The sequence below is a fragment of the Miniopterus schreibersii genome, assembly GCF_964146895.1.
Source record: "Miniopterus schreibersii genome assembly, chromosome: 6".
Classification (NCBI taxonomy): Eukaryota; Metazoa; Chordata; class Mammalia; order Chiroptera; family Miniopteridae; genus Miniopterus; species Miniopterus schreibersii.
This window is the reverse complement of record NC_138107.1, coordinates 60,700,989-60,724,935: the sequence shown is the minus strand read 5'-3', so window position 1 is coordinate 60,724,935 and position 23,947 is coordinate 60,700,989. Positions and strand designations below refer to the sequence as shown.

General features: G+C 39.3%; 1 protein-coding gene across 1 annotated transcript in view; it reads right to left on the bottom strand.

Moving 5' to 3' along the window:
• SLC35F1 (solute carrier family 35 member F1) overlaps positions 1–23,947 on the bottom strand; it is a 297,476-nt gene that overhangs the window by 93,112 nt on the left and 180,417 nt on the right. The window contains exon 2 of the mRNA XM_081141424.1: positions 23,469–23,644. Coding sequence (XP_080997550.1) covers positions 23,469–23,644 — 176 coding nt within the window. The remainder of the gene's footprint in view (positions 1–23,468; positions 23,645–23,947) is intronic.

The following is a 23,947-nucleotide window of genomic DNA, read 5'->3' as shown; positions in this document are numbered from 1 at the left end:
AATTATTTTGCAAATCTTTCTGGCTTTTATTTTCCTGAAGCATCAAGCCTAAGAGTAATTTGCAGAAGAGGTAAAAGGAAGAGGGATTTTCCAGTATAGGAAGTCTCGGGTAACCAAAGGAGAAAACAGCACTTATTGACTGACCCAGGCAAGAAAGAAATTCCTCCTAGACTAGAAAGAGTTAGGAGAAAGAAAGAAGAAGTGATTCTGGGTTTCAGAGCAGTGAGGACTCGGCTCTGCCCTTGCTGACGCCGTCACCGGTGCATCTAGGCACAGGGGTCTGCAGGCAGCTGAAGGAATACAGCTGGACCCCAAGCTTGGCATCAGGGGCCACCAAGAGCTACCGGGCAAGAAGGGGCCATGCAGACAGGACAACAGGCAATCTGGTGGAAACTACATCTCCTGGTTACCCATGACCATGACCAAAGAACCTCTGCGCCATCCCCGGCACTAGAAAAGATCTTGGAATCATGGCCCAGCCCTAAGGGGAGGGGAGTGCCCCAAGTGCAACCAAGGTGAGGTTTTCTTTCTCCCCATCAGTGGTGGCTAAAGTTAAAATAGACTGAGCCACAAACTCTGAGGATGCGGCCTGAAATTCAAACCTACTACTGTTTTTAGTTACAGACATCACATAATAAAGTGTGTGATGTCTATAATACAGATATGGAATGTATTTTTACTTTTGCCAGTAAGTCTATGTCCTGACCCTGAAAGACTCTAAAGACAGTTCCTGCTGTGTCCCTTCTTAGAAATTCAGGTGCAGGATACTCTTGTCCTTGGGAGGATTAATAGGGAGAAGCAGGAAGAGTGGAGTTGGGGCCGACTCAGAGCATGGTCTCTGGGTGCTGGTGAGAGGCTTCACTTAGTGTGCTTTGCTTCTTTAATGCAGGGGCTGGGAGCAATTTCATGCTGGAAACCTCCTGGATGGGATTTTTGGAAACCTACTCTCTGTGTGGTTGAGCAGGTGCCCCATCAACTAGAAACACTTTGAGAGTTGTGGTCTTAATAATTTTCCCAGGACATGGGCATAGCACAGCACTGTTGTAGGCTAACAGGACCGTATGGGCATCCTACCTCCACTTGGCACAATCCTCTCATGGCTTATGTTCACTGTGGCTTGTTCTCTGTGCCTGGTCAGGAAACATCACATCTTAGAAAATTGCTAGAAATTGCTGTTTTCTAAATCACCCAGAAGAATTTGAACTAATCACCAGGGTAAGCTGGTCCACCAGCAGCTCTACAAAGGGCTTTGCTGAAAGACCAGCTGTTCCAAGATAGGTGAAGACAGAAGCAAATTTCTCTCTGCTTCCTGACGCTGAAAGATCAGGGGACACAATGAAAGCTCGAAGAATGGAGAATATTTTTACCTTCTGCTTGTAAGAAGGAATTCAAATAAATGATTTGAAACAAGACAAAAGAAGCAGAAGATTATGGCAGGAAGAAAGATGGATTCACAGTAATTTGCAAAACGCGGCTGTTAGTGTTCAATCAAATGCAAAGTTCGTTGTAGACTTTAACCCTACCCTATTCAGGAAGGCATCTCTAGCTGGGTTGGCTCTTCTTAAATGAACCAGTTAGGGATTCTATGTAGCTGAGAGCTTCTTGGGAAGCACATGCTTTGGGTTCTAAGAATGTATTTTGAAACGAATGTTTCTTGATAGCTACTCTTGAGTATGATCTCTATCTTAGTACTCTCATTTCATAGGATCTATCCAATTTTTCCATAACAAGTGATTGCTTCTTCTTCCATCCATATTTTAGCACTAAGAAGAATTTTGCTCTGACACCTTCACCCTCTGTCATCAGTAATGGCTCTCAACTATCCAGGTGAAATTCTCCTCTAATCTGAACTTCAGAGAGCAGAATTTTAGCTTAAATTGTGGCCATGAACTACACACCCATATGCCATCCAATCATTTGCTATCTGTCAGGGGTTTCAAAGCCAGCTAGTAAACTTAAGAAAATAAAGACCTTTACTGCTAGTGGTATTTTAAGACATTTGGAGTTGCCATGATGGACTGCAGCATTCTGAGCCTTAAAGTATCTCTTACTTTGAAATAGATTTTGGGAGAGATCTTTCAAGTTCTAGAGTCAGACCAAAGAAAAATCCTCTGAGGTGAGCATTTCCAAAAATCAATGATAGGCTTCAGTAGTTCATTTGAACAACGGAATCATGAGCATTACCTAAATTTTACTGTAATGGCCTTTAAGGATTATATTTGGTCATGAAAAAGTCTCATCAAGGTTATTTTACATTATAGGGCATTGATAAGTTTATAAAAGTATAATTATGTTACAAATATTTATGTGCATAGTGCATATTGTATATACAGGGTGAGGCAAACGTAGGTTTACAGTTGTTTGTATGGAAAATAATACAATAATTAATAAATAATAATACGAGAATAAACTCTATTTTCCTGTACTCAACTATAAACACTGCTTTTGACCCACACTGTATATATAAAAACAGCAATGTCATTTAATAACAATGAATAACATAGAATTCTCATCCACACCCATTTTACCTCTTAATTGTTTTCAAATTGCTTTTTCATGTTTGGGCTTATTAGTGCCTTGGGTCTATTCTGTACTCTATTGCATTTCATAGCCCAAAGAAAGAATAAAGGAGGAGATAATAAAGGAAAAGTGAAGAAAATAATGAATGAAATAAAAAACAAAGACATATAGAAAGAATCCTCCAAGTCAAAAGTTGTTTCTTTAAAAAAATAAAATTAGCAAACACACTTTATAATATTTCTTGATCTATTAATTATTAAGTTACCTTAAAAATATCTTGCTTCAATAGATCAATTTTTATTTATGTATTTTGAATCTATATTACTAGTGTTTACAAGTTTAAGATGGTTTAACTTCTTTTTTAACTAAACCTTTAAATCAATAGGTAGTGAGCCTTCTCATCATTAGGGAGTATTTTTGTCAAAGTTTTTATCAACTATAGCCACAATAGCTCTCTTTTTGTTTAGTGTTTTTCCAGTTTATCTTTTTTCCTTCTTTTACTTTTAATCTTTTGATTTTATGTGTGTCTTTTGTAATCACCATACAGCTAGAATTTTTTAAAAGTCATTCTGATGACTTCTTTTAAAGCGGAAAGATTTGTGCATTTACAGAGACTGTCGTTTCTGATATATTTCTACTCATTTTTGCCACTATCTGTGGACTTTTAGTTTGCCTCATGTCTTGTTTGCTCTCCCTACTGCACTTCCTCCCTCCTCTCGGATCTATTGAATCTAGCTCCCTCACTTCATTGTCTTCCTCTAATCGATGTTCAATCATGTCTGTGTGTTCTATTTCTATTCTTTTAGTGGTTACTTAAGAAATGTATTATTCCAATGTTTAAAGTTAATTTTACCTTCCTCCAAATCAATACAAGGACCTTGGGACATTTTAATTCCAATCGTCACTTCCTGACTGAAGTGCTAGTGTTGCTTGTGGTTTTAATTTGCTTTTCAAATTTAAAGCTCCCAGATAAACATTATCATTATGTTTTACACAATTCTTTTTTGCATAGATTTGCCTCTATGTTTGCGATGCTCTCTACTTACCACTCTCTCTTCTATCTTAGACTTTTCTCAGACCGTTATTTTCCTGAAATAAGTCCTTTCAGGTTCTCTTACTGAAGGTCTGTTAGTAGTAAACTCTATTTCTATTGGTGAGAAATATGTTTAATACACTCTCCCTTTTTAAAGGATAGTTTTATTCTATATAATTGTAGGGCTTATTTTCTAGGAACAGTTGAAAAGCATTACTGTGCTGTTTTTTAGATATCGTTGGTTCATGCAGCTGATATTATTTTGTGGGTAGCCCTTATCTCCCCTTGCTGAGTTTAACATCTCTTTTTTTGGCGTTCTTCAGTTTTATCATGATGTGTCCAGATGTAGTTTTAGTTTTATTACTTTGCTTCACATTCACTAGTTATTTGGAATCTAGGGATTTGAGTCTTATATCGATCCTGGAGAAGTCGTTGCCATTATCTCTTTAGTGACTCTCTCACTTTCTTGTCATAAGCTCCCTCCAGAATCCGAGTTCATATGGCACATGCTCACTTAGTCTCCATGTCAATGAACATGTTTCATATTTTTATCTTTACCTTTTTGTGGTGTATCCTGAATAAACTTTTAAGAACTTTCAGTTCACTAATTTTCTCTTTATTGGAATTGTTGTTTAACCTCTACATTGAGTTCCTAATTTCAATTATTATGTTTTTTTATTTCTAGAAATCCTATTAGATTCTTTTTTCCCATATCTACCTATCAGTAACTGATAGTCTCTTTCTCCTTTGTCATACAATGAAAACCTTCTTTTATTTCTTTAAACATATTGGACACATTTATTTAAAATTTTAAATTTAGTAATTCCAATATCTGTGATCTTTGCAGGTTGGTTTCTGTAGTTTATTGTTACACTGGCACTAATTCATGGTGGTTTGTTTCTTCAGTTTGTTTAACATAAAAAAAAAATTAGCTCATATTCTTTGGAACTTGAGAAACTATTAATCTGAGACTACTTAAAAATAAATTTTAGGATTGGTGTTTTTGAATTAATACAGATAATATAATTTCTAGCCCCCAAAATGCATTCATATGGTCTTGTGGTCAGAAATTCTCAGGGGAGAATTTGTTTCTAATCAGATCAAAGCTCAAACAGGCATATATTCATGCGTATTCTTTTTATAGGACAGCTTTCATTCTAGTTCATCCACTGAGAGGGTTTCCCTTGGGAGTCCTGAATTTATTCTAGGTTTCTAGTCCTACAATCTATACTTATGTTCCAGGCTTTTCCTCCTGAATGCCATACTGATGATCTGCTACACACAGTACTTTAAAGCCAGGCTCTAAACCACCAGGACCAGTTCTTACATACCTGAGGGTAAACAGTACCAACGTATGTATACCCAGGTGAACTCCTGGCCTACAGCTCATCTCTGGGTTCCACAAATTCCCATAAGTTTCCTGTAAGGTCAGTTATGCTTCAGAAAATACTTAATATTTTATCCCATAATCTTACAGGGGCAGTAATGGGAAAGGTTTTTCAGAACATAGAGCTTTTATCAAGTTTATAAACAAAAAAATTAGAAATTCTAATGTGATCATTCTGAAATATACTCATTGTCTGGATTCCAGTCACATAAAATGATATCAGAAGCTCACCTTGGCAAAATACACTAACTAAAGAATGGAAAGTAGAATAATAATTTATTTATACAATATGGAATTGTTGAAACCAACCCATTCAAATACTTCAATAATAAAACTACCTCTTCAACCCCAAAAAAGGCTAAGAGAAGGGGAGCTGGTTAGGGTCTTGACCACCAAATCTATGTTTAGAAGGAAAGCAGAGCCATGCCCCTGTCTTGAAACCTCTGAGACAAGCCTGACTCCAGCCACCTTCTCCTTAGTCCCCTTAATTTAACCAACAAGAAAAATCAGTTTAATCTCTGTCTAGAAAAGAAAGGAACGCATTCATTCAGTTATGTATATTCTGCATTAAAAAGTCTTCATTAAAATTTCTAGTAATGTGAACATAGCCTTTTTATTATGGCTCCCCGTAAAAATATTCTTAAGGAGAATATTCAAAACTCTTTTCTTACTGTGTAAGTTTAGTTTTAAGAGACTGACTTGCAGAGCCACCATGGGTGACTCTGATTACGTGTCAATCACAGACCTGGTTGTTTAGAGCACAGATCTACTCACAGAAGTACTGAAAAATCCTGGAAACAAGATAAGAGAGGCATCTTTGGTATAAATCTTTTATCTGCGTGTGATTGTCTGTGTTTCTTTTTAGGTCCTGTCAGTCTCTTAGTTGACTATGGTTTAGATAGGGTCTTCACTGAAGCTCAGTGTAGGGAATTTTCTCTATGTCTACGTTACATGGAATTAAAAAGGCATCTGGATTTTTTGCATATGATTCTCCTTGAACTACTTGTGATTCCCTGTTTAAAAGCAAATGACAGGGGAAAAGTATCACGAGAAAGAGAAAATATGCTAAAATTCACATTAAATGTTAAAAAATAACACTAAAAATGAATTTGTGTAAATGAGATGGTCTGCTGAATTAAATATAAAAGTAAAAGGACAGGAAAACTTTTTTTAAAAGTAGCTGTAGCCCGGCTGGGCGTGGCTCAGCGGTTGAGCATCAACCTAGGATCCACGAGACTGCAGTTCGATTCCCGGTCAGGGCACATGCCCACGTTGCAGGATCAATCCCCAGTGGGGAGCGTGCAGGAGGCAGCTGACCAATGACTCTCTCATCATTGATGTTTCTCTCTCTCTCTCCCTCTCCTTTCCTCTCTCTGAAATCAATAAAGATATATTTAAATAAAAACAAACAAGTAAATAAAAGTAACTGTAGAATCACAAGGTCCAAAGATGAACCTCTCCTCCCACACGTGGGCAAACAGCTGGGCCCTGCACACAAGGCACTCTCACAAGAGAGGCTGGAGAAGGCAGTGAGGAGGGACGGGAAGGGGACAGCAGCTGGCATCCTTCACAGAAAGGTCAAAAACCCAAATCCCCAAGTCCTAAGAGGTGTTGATATTTAGTAGTGCAGATCTCTGAGGGATCTGAACAGAAGGAACAGGGAGCAGTGATGGGGATCTGATTAGCTGTGGTTTTCAGTTTTGGGGTGATAACTTGAGTAGCAAGGTTGGGAACATTACTGTTGTAATAGAACATCCACACTTTACAAGAGCGAGCATAAGATAATTCGACATCCACCCGCCCCAGTACTTTGACTAAAGGATATTTAAGTGGGAAGCAGGAGGCAAGGAAGTAGAGGGGAAAAGCTTTACAGGCAGCACTTAACCTGCGTGCCCGGCACTAGGCAAAGACCCGCGGGACATAGTTTGCAGGCGCGTGTAGCCCTGCTCCGTGGCTGGGGTCCTCTAGAATTAAAATCTGTCACACAAGCTCACATGTGGCCATTAAAACCTAATTCTATTTTTGCTGTTTTTTTCTTATTTTCTCTTTTTGGATTCCTTCTCCTGTCACTCTGCAAGGAATGAAAGAAGATGTAAATCTTTTCTTTCTTACAAAAGGGATTTTCTGGATTTCACATATTTAGGTTTCATTTCTTTCTTAGCTTGCTGGTGAGCTAGGAAAACTATGATTTTTATGTTTTTATTGTTAGAGTGAGAATGACATGACTAACTATATCCTAAACAGAAGCCACTACATAATTCTGATAACTTAATTAATTTCTCTGAGCCTCAGTTTCTTGATCTATAAAGTGACCTTAAAGTGGTTTTAAGGCTAAAGATGATGTAGCTGTATTGTATATTCTCATTTCCTCTCTTTTCCTTCTTTGGGTGGTACCTGAAATGGTGCACAGTGTGGCCACAAAATCAAACAAACTCGCTGTGCACTGTTTCTTGCTCCCTCACACAGTTGTGCTCTTCTCTTTGTCAATTTTCACACAAGCTGAACAAACTGCTGCTTCAGAACATCTTAGTCTTTGCGGAATAGACTGACTTTATCAGAGCTACGGCTGAAGTAGATCAATAGCTGACCCTACCAAAGATGCATACAATTGAATATGGTCTTTTAAATATCAAATAGGTGAACATTTTAAAGACACCATCCCTTGAGCACGTAATATAATCATAATCAATATGTGTGAATAAACAGTTGGTATTGGATGCTCATTCCCATTTTCATCAGCAGGGAATCTGAGCCACGGCAATACCAAGTTGAGCTGCCTAGGGAACGAACATAACCATAGTAGAGATCATCCTCGAACATAATTTTCCTGTCCTGATTCCCTCGCCCAGCATCTAAACCATGTCAATTTATACTGATTTGGGAATCCTGGAGCCTACTTTCATGTCACACTCATTACTTTCCGAAGAACAGATAAGAAGCATACAGTTTACTAATCCCAATTCATTTTTGGATTAAACATTAATAAAAATGCCACAAAAGGGAAGGAAACCATATGTAAATGACACAGTTGTTGAAATAAGGAGGATATCTTTGGCTGATAGGCATAATTCTGCACTGACATGGCTAAAATTTTTCTATTTCTCACCTATCCATTCTTCCCAGGCACATCTACACCAGGAAACCTCCCTGGAATCCAAAATTTAAATATTGGAAAATGCCCAAGGGTTATCCCTCATACTCTGCTTTCTAAGCAAAATTAAATTTTTTTTTTTTTAATGAGGAGATTCTGATTAAACTCTAGCTAAAGTGACTCAAGTGCTTTGGTACACGATGCGCTAAAGGATTATTACTGATGTCATTTATGTGATCTTACAGCAGTAAAGAAAGCTAGGCTTGGGTAGTATTAATAACCATACTAATTCTACTACTATAAAAGGTTTATGGGCGAGACACACTTCTATAGTATTGATACAATGCTCTGGCCGTGGCATTCTTCCAGGAGAAAGTATCGCGGAGCTCATTTCTTTTCCCTTCTTTGTTCTAATTCATGAGGAGATGAAAATGAGAGAGAGAGTGAAAGAAAGAATGAAAAGTGCCCACTGGGACTTACTCTTACAAGAACAGACATCAGGAGGGATCATTTTCATTTCATGTTTTTATTTTAGAATTTAAATTTACTCCATCTTGCCAATAAATAGAAAATGATGCTCATTTCACTAGTCATTAAGGAAATAAAATTTAAAACAATAAGATATTTATATACTTTCAGATCGACCAAAAATGACTGATAATATGCAGTGTTCATAAATAAGTGGGGGAATGGATATTCTCTATTGTTAGTAGACTTTTGAACTGGTAGTACCTCTTGGGGAGGAGCAATTTGGTCATATTAATCAATATTTAAAATGCTTCTTGACTCAGCATTTACATTTTTAGAAACTGAAGCTAAAAGATACTCTCACATGTATTTAAAGATTTATCTGTAGTAGGCTGTAGGACAGGCATGAGCAGTGTAGGAATGACAGGCCAGGTAGGGAAGGTGGCCAGGGTGGAAAAGCCCGGAGTGCCTAGCCACAGACAATTGTAGAGTGGACCTTGCCTTCAGGGTGACCTTTCCTCCCCTAGCATATCACTGGTCATGCGGTTTAGACTTCCTGACCTTTCATATCACTAGTCATGTGGTAGACCCCCTTAGAGGAAGAACAAGGGAGTCAGAGAATAGCCCTATATGACTCCCTAGCATGACCACTCCCTTAAGCATTAAGTCCTAGAGATAACATCTGGGCCTCAGTTGTGCTTCAGCTCCTGGCCCAGAAAAGCAGCAAGGAGACACCATAGCTGACATTAGGACCAGTGGCAATGACTAATGATACCCTGCCCTGGCACCAACCAATTAGTAGAGACCATGGCCCTGGAATGACACACCTGGAAACTGATGAATGTTCTATTGAGATCCTCTGTTGAGACCTCCAAATATAAACCCTCAAGACAAAGGACTCAACTCGGCTCACCTCTCTCTGCTTTTCTTTTTCCTAAGCTCCAAGGGCCCTTCTTTTGCCCCTGTAACTTGTTTCCTCAGCCCATGCAGCCCAACTGGTTCACCTTTTCTACCTCTGTGACTTTATAAATAAACTTTCTCTTATAATTTGGTTTCCTTGGCTCTGAAGTCATTCTTTGCTGAACTCAAATACTAATGTTGCTGAACCAAAGTCTGGTAACATTCTAGTGCCATTTCGCCACTAATATATTTGTAAGGACGTTTCTTGTAAAATAGATGGAATAACCCATAATTGGAAACAATCTGTATGACCACTCATTGTGAGTTTACCAATACTACTGTAGCAGTTAAAACTATAAAGTAAATGTACATGTACTGAGATAGAAATTTTTCCAGGACATATTATTAGGAAAAAAAAGCAACTTTCAGAACAATATGTATTGTTCTTAACATTTATATGAAAAACACATTATAAAGATGTATATGAATGCATAAAAAATGCTGTGAAAGATGAATAACAATAATTAGCAAAGATTCCCTTTGAAGAAGAGAGTGGGATTTATGTGGTGGGTGGGAAGCACAATCTCTTTCTCTCTGTTTTATTATTTATGTCTTTATTTGCAATGTTTATATTTACATTAACATGTAATGTTTATATCCATGCCTTATTTGTGTAATTTAAACAATAAAAATAAATTTTATAAATGGTTATAACATTGTCACCTTAAATATTGTTTCAGAGTTTCTTGGTTTTTCATGTTTTTTCATAGTATTTAGCAGTTTTTATAAAGTAGACATCAGATCTAGAAGCAGTCCAACCAGGATCTTTAATCATAAGATTTATTATTAAGGTCTTTCAATTTATTTTAACTTTCAACTAAATTGAGTTGATTTTAATTAGAAATTTTACCTTAAGAGATGAATAGAATTCTTTGAGTTTAGCAATAATGCTATATATAGAGCACAGTATTAATCAAAGTTATTCCTTATAAAACTAGTACCTAAAATATTAAGTATATGTGTTATATTAGGATCAATGTTTCCACTGTGAAATCCAAGACACTTGGCTTGCACTTTAGAAGACACCCTTCTCAGAGAACAAAAAGTAGAATATTATATCTTTGGCCCTTTATGCTCAATTAGACAGGCTAATGAGAAAGCAGGAATAGCAACATTTTTGTATCTTGGTTTTGAGCTTCTTTGAATCCTTATTAAAATACCTTACTTTGGTTCACAGGATGAAGCTGGATATGGAAAACAATCATCTTTTATTAACCAATTCCTCCACCCAACTGTTTTTAAAAAATCCTGATTTCAATATAAATCATAAGTAAAGAAGGATTTACATAATCATCCAAAGCCTGACTGACTACTATGCTTTGCTTGGAGCAAATAAAGTTTTAAAGGAAGGATTGCAATGAGGAATGTGAGGCAGATGTCAGAGACAGAGCAGTGGGAGGATGGTGGCGGCAGCCCCGGTGAGAGGGGATGAGTAGCTTGACGTGGGCAGTGCTAGAGCTGACGGGGATGGAGAGAGGGCATCTGAATAGGTCACGCATGGCGTCTGACCCATAGTGGGCTCAATAAGTATCTGTGCAATTTAACTGAGGTCAGCTTCCCATCTGTCAATATTCCACAACCAAATGAAACTCCAATCCCAGAGATGACGCGGGTTTTCTAAATTAGTTTGTTGGACACGATTAAGCGTTAACAATGGGAGCAGCATAGATACACAGGGATTCAGTCCTGTGTTTGGTGATATGCTTGCTCGGGAGAGACACTTTTTTCTAGTTTTCAGGTGAATCCATGAGTAAATAGATTTATATCAGGATTTTGGTGTAAGATTAATAGGATACAGTAATGGTTTCTTCAAAGGAATCATAATCATTGCCGCATGAAGTTGGATATTTATCTGTACTTCCTTCTGAAAAATGAATTGGGACAATTGGAAATTGTCCATATTGTGACCCTGATTATCAAATAGACAAGTAATTGACACCCCTAGAATACTATGAAATGGTAACCAAATACCCTGAAAGAGAGGTGATGAATATTTTCTGAATGGAGCATTCTGCACACCAAGAAAATGAGATGAGCTATTGGTCAAAAGCAAGAGGCTGATATTTTGTTCTTCTGTCCTGCTCCTCCACAGACGCTCATGGTCCCAGTGAGTGGTTGGCAGTCTTTTCCTCTGTCAGGTATGGAGATACAGCCTAGGAACTCTGATATTCTCCACTGGGTTGTTTCTTTTCATTTTAAAACATTAAATTATTGTGGTTTCTAATGTTTTATGGGGGTTATTAGAAACTTGGGAAGAGTTTAAGTTCATATACCAGCAAGTACTAAAGGTACATCCTCAAATCACCAGAAAGGCTTCTTAAAGGGATAAAGCCAGACAAGTAAAGGAATATTTACCACTACATAGAGGGGTCATTTAAGTCAGACAAAGTGATTAGACCTGTGATCCATATATAACTGCTTGTAAGAGGAGAGGAGACTTTTGAGGGTGTTGTAAGTCACTAATAAATATGAAAATAGCCAACTTCTCTAGCTCATAAAAGCCTATCAGCCAAGAAGTCACCACAGGTAAGTTTCAATAAAGGTGGATGATGTCTGTGCTGTATTCCCCCAGGGAGATAGGTGGCGCTGGTGCAGGGACTGGTGGGACAGCTGCCCCCCTTCTTAATGCAGTCAGGGTCTGGAGCAAAGAACGTGCGCATGATCAAAGGAAGGCCAAGGGGAAGACCATGAAACAGCAACTCATTGAATCCAACTGCTTGTAATGAACCCTTCTGCTGTGAATAACAGGGAAAGGGAGGACTGGTGGCTGGATAAACAGAGCAGTAAATTCTTTTGGAATGAAGATGTGGTGAAGATAAGAGAAAACACGGCCCTCAGATCTGTACTCTTGAAACTACAGGTACTTTTTACTTGTCACTCTCCTCCTCTTGTCTGTGAGCTTAGAAGGGGTGGGAGAAGGGATGTCATCTTTGCTCAGTTAGATATCCTTTATACCTAGTAGTACAGTGCCTAACAGAAGAAGGCCCTCAAAATGTACTGGCTGACTAAATGAGTGAAATAGCTTATGAATGAACACACAAAGGGAGAAAGGAGTGATCGAGTAAGGTAAGACCACCTAATTTAGATAATCAGGCGATCTATTAAGATGTAATCAGGTCAGAGACTTTCAGAAGGGTCCTGTATGAAGTATAGGCAGAACTAAAATTATGAAACTGCAGGCTGAAAATGGGTTGCATCTCATACCTAGAGACGCTCTAGGTATAGGAACACATTTACAGTGTCTTCCTTGACAGGTATGTCTGTCTGATGTCAAAACAACAGGAATCAGGGGGTGAGATCTACTAAATTTCCACATAGTAAATAATTTACAATTTTTAACATTGAAGAGACTTCTACATTTATCCCACTTGCATAAGCTCTGCCCACGCATTTCTCTGTTAAAAAGAAGTTACCAAGTTCCTTAACTTTATTTTTAGAAGGTGAATTCTTTGCTTGTTTCTGAGTGATCTAACTTACTTTCTTTTAGTCTGACAAAAGTTTAAAATCAATAACTTGCTTAAAGCTGTGCTATAACGGTCCTGAGTTTAACACAGCACAGCTGGAAATTTCAACCTCAATGAATGACATTCACTGAGCCAAAAGTTGAAATGTGCTTGTAGGTATAGAACCTGCTGCTTTGAATTTGGTGAGGCCCCAGTAGTCCACTGAGTTTGCCTGCAGAGTGCTCTTCCTGTGGAACGATGGTCCCAGGATCTGTGACAATGGATCATGATCATCCAGCACTGGCTCCATGATCCATGACGGCGTGGCCTTCCCCTCTCCTCATCTAGAGGATGACATGCTGGCAGCCACTTCCCTGGCTTTGTAGACCCAATTATTGTGCTTACTTGGGGCATTTTTCAGTTCTTTTTGACCTTGGATTATTTTTAATTTTTCCCTCTCCCCATGCTGACTTTATTTTTCAATGTTGAAATAGAAAAAAAAGATCCTTACCCTGTCAAAATATGGGAGCAAGATTGCTTTAATAAATTCACCCAAGGACAATTCTTGTCCATGCAATAGTTTATTAGTAAGGCTCAATCTTTGCTTATAGATTTCTTACTATGGTTTTTATTGAAATGCCCTTAAAACAGACACGCTGCTCATTGATTATTCCAAATAATTGATGGGGGTCTGGGATTTTGGTTATAAAATAGGGACCCAATGCTCCCTCTGGGAGTGCATCTCAAGAATCCTTATGCTTATGATAGGGTCTTCTAAAGTATCCATGGCCTTGTCCTAAGAACTGACTCCTTGATGAAAATTATCAGGGACAGAAATGCTATCCCCTCGTGGCTTTGGTCAAACCACACTTCTCTTGCTTCAGCCTCTCCAGCTGGCATGTACCTCAGTCAGCAGGCCAAATGGGAATGTGATTTTCCCCAGCTGCTTTGGACCTGCTTTGCTTTCTGGATGCGTATTGAGTTGGTTGCAGTTCACAGATGTATTCTGTGCGTGTTATAGAAGAAAACATTCAGGGAAAAAGGCAGTCAAGCTTAGTTGACAACATACTTGATCTTGATTGGTGACCTTATGCTCCAAGCCTCCTCCTCTTGAGCCAAGCACAGTGACTGGAGTGGTTATTTGCAGGCGTAGCTCACGTTGAATCTGGATCCTCTCTACAAGGGCTAAACCTGTCATGACAGCCTGTCGCAGTAAAGGGTAGGGGGAAATTTTTCTTCCCACTTCTTCCCACTTGTCTATCAGCTTTGTCTGTATGGGCAGGAAAAGGTGGGATGAAGAGAGAAAACAGGAGAGATGGGAAACACACACACACACACACACACACACACACACACACACACACACACGCATGCGGAGAGAAAGGGTGGGAGCAATCCTTCCTTGAGATTTCGCTGTCACAGTCAGAGCTCTACAACAAAATACTCATTTCTGGGGCAACTACCAGCTTAGGGAATTGTTCTGTCAACTCTTCCTTTGGCAATCTCCCCTTTCCTGTCCCAACCTCTCATAGTTTGGACCATTTGAGTGAAGTTATCGCTGAAAGGAGAAGGGTGGCTCAGGTTCCTTCTGAGCAGATTCTGGGTGCCCACTGTTTCCCCCAGCTTGGCTTCTGTGGGACAAGGAGCCCCATTCTACACCCTGAATAAAGGGATGTGGGCTACTGCATTCCAGAATCAGTCCAGTGCTAGTGTGATAATCACATCAGTGAGTTCATATTGGATGCAGTAGTGGTAAAAATGCACCTAAAATCTCTCCCTCTCTGTCTCTTTTTATCCCTCTATGTATCATACCAGTGTCTACTCTGACATCCAGTGATAAGTTAAGGAAAACTTAAATGCCGGAATGTGGTTAATGAATTTCAGGATCCTCTTGATAGAATTTATTCAAATCAAGGGTTACATGTCTAAAATCCAAATTGCTGGAAAGGAGAATCAATATTTATTAAGCACATCTAATGCAGTTGATGGCACAGTGTAGTCATCAAATGCTTTCCATATGCCTGACACTGTTCTAGGGGTTTTCCAAATATATCACCTCCTTTAGTCCACACAAAACCTGTAAGCCAGTTATTACAATTATCCTGACTTACAAAATGAAAAAAATTCAACACAGACAAGTTATGGAAATGTATCGGGATGACTCAATGGCTCTTGACTTTTTATTGAATTGAGGAACAGAAAAGGTCTAGACCCTAATCATTTAAAATTATATTTTAATTTAGTGAATTTAAGTAATAATTCCTAAATATAATTCTTAAAGATAGACATTTTCTTCAACATGACTAACTAGGCAGTTAAAGGCAAAAGGAAGTACTATTCATTCTCTTTCATAGAAAGAAATGTCAAATAGTAAAACACGATCGGGTGAACATAAATTTTGATCACATTTTCTTTTATTTGGAAGTCATTTTCTCTGCTTTTTCCCTCACTGAAGGAGTCCAGTCACTCCAACGTGTAGTCAGAACCCACCATTCGCAAGCATCACATTTAAATTTGGTGAGTTACATGGTCCTCTTCCTGGTCCTCAAAAATCTCAGAAACGGAAAACAATGAAACCAGATGTGCAAAAATTGCATAGACAGGGAATTCTGATCTAAGATCATCACAATGCCATTCTAATCCTGTGAAGGCAAAGAAACACTGCTTGCTTCAGTTTTCCCCCTGCAAATCCATGCAGCCGGCTGCAATGGTGTCTGCCAGACGGCTATCTGCTGAGTCTTTGATTTAATGAAAACTTAGAGAAAGCAATTCAATTCACTGCGGGGACTGCTTTGTTCTCCCATTATCATTCTTTTTTTAAAGGCAAAAGATGATTGTGAGGATAAACTCCCTTCCTCTGAATTTTTACACTAATTACACACAAAGCACTCCTTTGGCAGAAGGGGGCTTATCTCCTTCAGGCAGCACAGTTATCACCTTGTAACCACCCCTCAGTTCTCCCGCGAACGCCCGAGCTCTGCGCCAGCTCAGCACGGAGGGATGAATGCTTAACGGTTTCCAGAATTAACAGCCAGCACGGGCCCCAGATAAAGCAGGGCGACAATACCTCCCACGAGCTTCTGTGCTGCCTGGGATAGAGGAAACAGAGGGCATCCACTGACAAAGTACCCGGCCGGGGAACGAGGGCTGTATAAACTGTAAGTGCACCCGAGGATTCCTCAGGAGAAGGCGATGCTGGATAGGTATGTCACTTTGCTTCATTCGAAAAGCCACTTATTGTGCTAAGTGATACTGAAATTTCTGGGTAAGGTGTCAATCTAGGTGAGATTCACCTACTTTCACACAAACAGGACGTATGCTATTGGATACTATAAGTTTGATTAAGGCTGTGGGAGACTTGATGTGGTGCAGATTTACCTTGTAAGCACAGCCCGCGTGTGGACTTTCACATTGTTTAATGGATTAGGAGCTTGATCCATAACAGTTCCTGTCCCACTTTGGGGGGGGGGGGGAACTGTACTCACTTTTATAGTCTGAAAGCATGTCACAATAAAGTGGGAAGTTTTGATGGCACTTCTTAATATCTGAAAGTGACTGAGGGAATAGCTATATATTGGAAACCAAGCCCAAGGATACGTTATTTCATCACGGCAACAGTGGAGGGCTGGTAGACAGCCAATTTATTGTCTTTCTCCCCGCCTCCCTTTGGTCAGGTGTATTAAATCATAATTTACATGCAATAAAATTCACCTCTTTTAAGTATACAGTTTGGAGAGTTTTGACAAATGTACACAGTCATGTAGCCTCTACAACAACCAAGATCTACAGAACATTTCCTCACCCCCAAAGCTCCTTTGTGTCCCTTTGTAGTCAGTTTCCTCCCCCCGCCCCCAGGCTCTAGCAGCCACTGACCTATTTCCTGACCTTAACAGTTCTGCCTTTTCCAGAACATCACGTTACTGTGTTATATAATGCAGTGTGTAAGTTTGCATATCTGGCTTCTTGCATAGAGCATGTTTTTGAGATTAATCCATGTATTAATAGCTTATTCTTTTTGGTGGCTGAGTGTTCTTCATTGTATTTACCACAATTTGTTTATCTTTTCCCAAGTTGATGAACATTTGGGTGTACAGTTTTGGGCAATTGTGAATAAAGCTGCAATGTATATTTGCATGTAGTTCTTTGTGTGGACATTATGTTTTCATTTCTCTTGGAAGAATATGATTGATGGGACATGTGGCAAATGTTTGCTTAACTTTATAAGAAACTGCCAAGCTGCTTTCCAAAGTGTCCGTATCGGTTTGTGTCCCCAGCAACAGTATATGAGAGTTCCAGTTGCTCCATATACTGACAGGCAGTTTTGCTAGAACTGGATTTTAACTTTCTCTGTGATTTTCTCTACCAATTTCCCAGCATGGTTTGTATATAGACCCTTACCTGCCACACCCCCTTATCTTCTCCTTTCCTTGACAACGTAAGCATAATTCCCATGGAGTGTGTACCAAGGATGCATCTTAGAAATTCCTGATGTACAACCTGTCTATACTATGGGGCTGAACTCTCCAATCATACTTCAGAAGTAAAAATAAATGCAACCTGACAATGAGTAGGAATGGAATAATTTCCCATAAGGGAGACTTTTTAAGAGGCTCCAATGAATACTGCCTCACCAGACTTAGATAAGTGACAGTAATATTCCCCCCACGACTCCCAAGAGAGTTATGATTCAGCATTTACATTTGCCAAATGCTTCCTATTCTGCCAACCCATTAACAGTCCCTTCTTCTCAGTGATTTCGTCAAGGTTACCCAGAAAATTGAAAACTGAGCTGTGTGTGAACAGAACTTGGGCTTCTGCTCAGAAATCCTGGGTCCTGCTTTGTCTTTTCACTGCTCTGGCTTGTATTTTTGAGTTCCTATGGTAATGGGCACAGAAAACTCCATAAAGGGAAAGGGGCAAAGAATCACAGAGGCAGAGCAGCGTGAACAGAATCAAGGAGGTGAGATCTTCGGGTGAAGAGGGTCAACACACTGTCAAATGCCAGATACTTGTTTCCAGGACTTTGAGTGGCTCTCTGAGAGATCTATTTTATTTTGTATGAAATCCTACATTTTTTGAAATTACATAGGCATTTTTACTCTTACAACATTGGTAATGGAGAATTTAGCCTATATAATCATAGGTAAAAAGTGTAGTGTGTTTGCTGAGAACAAATGTGAAAGCTGTCTTGCATTGGAAGAGGCAACAATTACCTTCTGATTAATGCTTCCCCAGCCACCACCAAAAGAAGGATACTTTTTTGACACAAATTCTGAGAAGACATTCATTAAAAATGCTGAGGGCTGTGGAACTGGACCATTGGGCCATGAGTTGCATCCATCTGTTGTGTGTAGACAAGGCTGTCATTTTTATATATTTCTCTCATTTTTCCTGCCCTACTTGAGCACTATGAATGGGAAAAAGAAAACGGTAAGGGAGCTGGGAGAGAGTGAATGCTTGAGATATCTGAGCTCATTTCTTCAGCCTCCCCACTTACAACTGAAATTTGAACTAGACCTCTAGGGTTTCTGTCTTTTGGAATTTAAGGTTCAAAATGAGAATATTTCTCATGAGGAGTAAGGCATACATTTACTTTTCAGTATTCTCTCTCTAGGGAAAAAAAAAGGGATTACACATAGCGATATTTTTATGAGTGTTCCATCAGTACTATTAGAGACTTGTTTCATTTTCACACTCAAACAAATATATAAACTGATTCACTAAATATCTTAATGTCTATGTTCCAAGAATTTGCTGGAAAGCAACATACATGCAATACTCATCAAATTGCTTTTAGCTGGAAGCTTGTCTTTTACTTGAAATTGGAAGAGCTTATAAAAATATCTTTCAATGAAAAAGCAAAACTTGTAGAAACAGCAGTCAGGAGGAATGTATCTAATGATGATCAATGGTGGCAACATTTTATTTTATTTCCAGGGTCTGCATATAAAAAGAAACAGACACGTCTCATTCCATCATGTTTTCGTTACTGACACCCCCCTTTTTTTCACCATCATGGCTTGAGAAAAAAACAAGGAATGAAAGTTTGTTTGTTTGGTTTTCCCTTGGTATCCTGCTTTTGCCCCACAATCCTTACCTCCCCCATCACTAAGTAAACTGTTGATGGGAAAATAAAAAGGAATTAGAGAGATAAGACCGAGGAAAATTGGCAGAAGGAGAAAAGGAGGAGGAAATTATTGAGGAATCTCTGTGGCTCATATACACTCAGAAGTTAAAAATTGTCAAAAGAGGAACCATGGGTATTTATTATTTAAGAATGGTTGGAAGTAGTTCCAAGAATCAGCAGGATTCTTGTAACAGTTGATAAAAGAAGAAGCTCTTGGGCAAAAAGTCTGATGACATATTTTTTTCTTGATAAGAAATATGTCCTGTTTTCACCTTTGTTTTTTTAAAAGCCTGTCACATTCCTTGCTCCTACAACACAAATGCAAGAGCAAGTTGGGCTTCTGTTGGAGCCCAGCCTGTTCTTCTTTCCTCTTGTTTATAGTCTTTGCATTTGTTTCTCTGCTCCAGCTAGAAGAATTGCATGAAATTTTAAGAAAAAAATAGATATGAAAAAGAATTTTCTTTTGAGAATTTCCTTGACAAATCCGTAAGTTTTTGGAACTTTCACGATACTTTCTTAGTTATATTCCTGTAAGATACTAGGATACACACACACACACACACACACACACACACACACACACGTTTCTGCCCCCAGTTCCTGGCACCCAATTCCTAAAACTCTTGTAATTTCCTAAGTGATGGGAGCGCTAGGAGCATCTGACACAAGGTTCCTAAATCCCTTGGCATTTCCAGGGTGCTAGGAATGTCCTCTGTTCTAATGAGGTGACAACTCTCCTGGATGGGGGCTCAGTCACCACAAAGTGCAAACCATGATTAGAAGCTTGGAATTTTCAATCCCACTTCCTCATTCCCCAGAGAGGTGAGGGGGCCTGGAAATGGAATTAATGATCGATCATGCCTACACAATGAAGCCTCTATAAAACTCCTGAAAGTACAGGGTTTAGAGAGCTTTGGAGTCAGTGAACACATGGAGGTGCTGGGAGAGTGGTATATCCAGAGGGGGCATGGAAGGCTCACACCCTGTCCCACAAACCTTGCCCTATTCATCTCCTCCATCTGTATGTGCATCTATATCATATCCTTTTATAAGAAACTGGTACACAGTTTATTATTCCTCTGGAGAGCCTCTAGAATATTAACCAAGGCTGAGGAGGAGGTCCTGTGAACCTCCAGTTTGTGTACAGCCCATTGGTCAGAAGCAATTGGCATTTGAAGTGAGGGGGCAGACCTGTAGAACTGAGCCCTTAACCTGCGGGACATGACACTGTCTCCAGGTGGATAATGTCAGAGTTGAGCTAAACTGTGAGACAACTAGCTGGTGTTGCAGACTTGCTTGGTGTGGGGAAAACCTCCACACATCTAGTGTCAGAAGTGTTATAAGTGTGGTAGTGTGAGGGGAGAGGAGAAACACAGGACTGAGCTTTTGTTATAGCTCCTGAAGCCCTACTTTATGCATGTAGCATGAGTTTGGATTTCGGGCATTACTGCAGTGGTGTGCTTTAATTGCCTGAATAACTACTTTAAAGCAGGTACAATGAACTTATGGAAATAACAGCTATTCAAGTTTTACCTGTATTCTCAAGGTTGATACAATGTCAACAGAACTACTTTTTCGAAGTACTTTTTTTCCCTATAAAATGTATTACTGAAGCTCTTTAACTCAATGTTTTTGAATTTTAGACCCATTTGGAATAAAAATCTAGCTCCAATTGAGGAGAGAACTAGACTTAAAATTTGTCCATTGGAATATACTTTTTTAAGGAGGGTAGTATTCAGATTTTTGTAGGAACCAATGAGTGACCAGGGACAAGTTCAAAACTCCAGTGTGAACTGGAGTTGTACTGGAATTTCTACTGGACTGTGTTGCTTCAGAGCCTTTGATCATTGGGCCAATGCAAATCTGATGAAAAGAACACAGCTTGACTTTGAGATCAAATCTCCACAAAGCTTTTGTAATCGTATCACCCTTAACGCTCTCGAAGGGCTTCTTGCATTTATCACATTGCGTTCACAAACAACAATCATAACTTTTTAGAAACTGGATGATTAAACTTATAAAATGAGATTTCTTCAAACATATATTCCCAAGCCAATTCTTGTTGTTATGTGGCCTAAGGCGACGACGTCAAATTATTGTCTAGTGCCAGTAGGATTGGGAAGACGGGCATCTATCTCCCTCAGTCCTAGTCATCAGCCCTCTGGGGAGCGTGGCCAGGGAGCAATGGGAAAGGAGGGGAACTGGGGCTTGAGAGCCCCTCCCTGTACACACCAGACTTTCCATAGTCCTTTGCTCTGTTGTTCGTTTCCTCCCAAATCTTGAGGAGCACGAGGAAAGAGATTAGTATGTTTCTAGAACAGTGCTGAATCAGCCTACACAAAATTAATGCAATTACTATGTTGATTTCCAGATGTTAGTTTACTGCCAGCTTATTAAAATTTCTAAAGATGAAGACAAAACAAACAAACACGAGCAAACACCCAAATAAAGACATGCCAGCAACTGTAGTTATAATCTGAGGCAATGGTGAAAATCTTCAGATAGGGCACTTTGGAAACTGATTTTCTCCATCACTGACTGGGATAGACAGAATTTCCTCGGGCCCTCTTCAGTTTTCCTTCCAAAGAGCCTCCAGATTCCTTGCTGCTTCTAGCCCTGGCCACCTTCCAGCTGTGCCTCTCCCTGCACAGCCCCCTCACCACACCCAAGTCTTCAACCACATCCTCCGGACTTCACGGCCGTACCTCACTAGACCTTGCATCCAGGGCTGGTTTCTAAATTGAGTTTTGAAATTCAAGGAAAACACCCTCCTTTTTATTCAAAAGTATCTGTCTTTCCTCCTCTTGCCTCCCCTGGCCCCTGCATGCCAGGGGGCAGGGTGGGCCAGGAAGGCACACAGCCCTGGCCCAGGCGAGGCCTCTGCACTTCCTAGCTCTGTAGCCTGGGGCAGGTTCCCGATGCTGGGGGAGGCTTGGCTTTCTCATTGATAAATCTTTAGATAATAACACCTATTTCCTTTGACTGAAGGAATAAAAGATGGAAATCGGTACATATAAGCCTCAATAGAAGGTATTATTATTATTAACTTTGCATCCTTTGCTACATTAAGCTTTCTAAGCTTTTGTCTCTATCTGTGACTGTTTCATAGACCAGCCTGAGTTTACTTTTGCGCTGATGCAGGCTTTTGTTAACTTTCTGGACACCTAGAAAGTAAGATGAGCAAGAACTCAAATGCTGGTTACAATTCACCTTCTCATAGTCTGGAATATCTGGTTCTAAAACACCACCGGGAAGAGAAATTTACCACTTTCATGTGAATTTTTTTGGTAATATTAAAGTATTGCAAAGTTGTCTGAAGTTTAATCTTACTGTTCTTATTTATACTCCTTGTACTGGGCTAAAACTCAAACAAGCACCGATGACACATATTTTTGAGAAGTAAATGAAATTAGCTTCTGCAATACCTTGACCAAATCCAAAGTTAAACTGGAATTCAGTCCCAACTTGTTCATTTTTATGCTCCCTCTAAGATAAAATCTAATAGTGGCCAAATCATTATAATTAAGCAATATTTTTCTGGATGGCAATCTAAATAAGGAAATATAAAAACCAAATACTAATATATAGTTCTTAAAAAAGTTTCAAAAAAGTATGACTATTAGGATTGATGTACGCAACTACTCATGTATCCTTTTTACTATTAAGGTATGTAATTTTGCCTTCAAACTTATTTATGCTTATTTTTCAATGATATTTTATAGTCAATAGTTAGTATTGGGAGAAAATTCTTGGCTATTTCTGGGTCATGGATAAAAGTGTACACACCAGATCCAGTGATATAAAGCTCTGAGGTATACCCTCCAGAGATATACCCTAAGGATTTCAACTGCAATTGCCCCTTAAAATGTTTTTCTCACATTGACTCTTGGAGGCCTTGCTTTATTGCTTTAGCTATCTTAAGTTCAGACAGAACATCTCACCGGGCCATTTGTGGTAGTTTTCTTTTCTCTCTTCCCTCCTTTGCTATTGTTAGAGTTGTTTTGTGTTTACTATTTTTACCTTTCCCATGACACTTTCCCAAAGAACGTATATTTGTCTGTAATTCCCTTGAATTTCTCAGGGCTGGCATTATTTAGGACAGCTGTATTGGGCCTATTACAGGCTCGAGAGAAGCACTCTATTTAGATTCACAGAGGGGTACAAGGAATTTTATCAGAAATTCAAATAGTGAGCAATTGTACATTTCTGCCTATACATGCATTTCCTGCTTCCTGCTGAATTCATACAAGTTATGCTTCTTCGTGATTTATTCATTCATTTTGTTTACTATATGGCTGTAAAATAGAAAAGTGAGACTTGGGGCTCTGAATTGTCATATGATGCTGTAAGGGAAAACTTATCTGGTCACGGCTCATCATTCTTCTAGATGTTTGTATAAGAGAAACCAAGCTGTGTTGCCGGTGTATTTGCACACTCACCTTGTCGGACAGCCAGTGTGGTGGTGTAGACCAAGAAGAGAAGAATGTAATTGAGGAAACTCTGGAAGACTGGTGTGTTGGCATGGAAATCTTCAGACAGGTACTTGCTGGTCAAGCCAATTCCACAAATAAGGAGGGACAACACCTGGCCCAGAGCCACAGAGATTAACATCTCCCTGAAAAATAGAAGCACGGCAAAGATCAGCAGGAAGCCCATTAAAACAACCTTAAAAATTTACTGAGCACTTGCCATTCACTGGGCTAGGCGCAATAAACAGTATTTCTTTGAATCCATTGCAGCAATGCTATGAGGAAGGTGCAATTGTTACTGAGGTTTTACAGGGGAAAAATCTAAAGCTTAGAGGGGTTAAGGAATTTGCTCCCATTCCCATAACTAGGAAACGGCGAAACTGGGATTTGAGACTAAATCTCTCCAAATGATCCTTGCTTCCAGTCACTGCACTCCAGAGCCTGTGGGG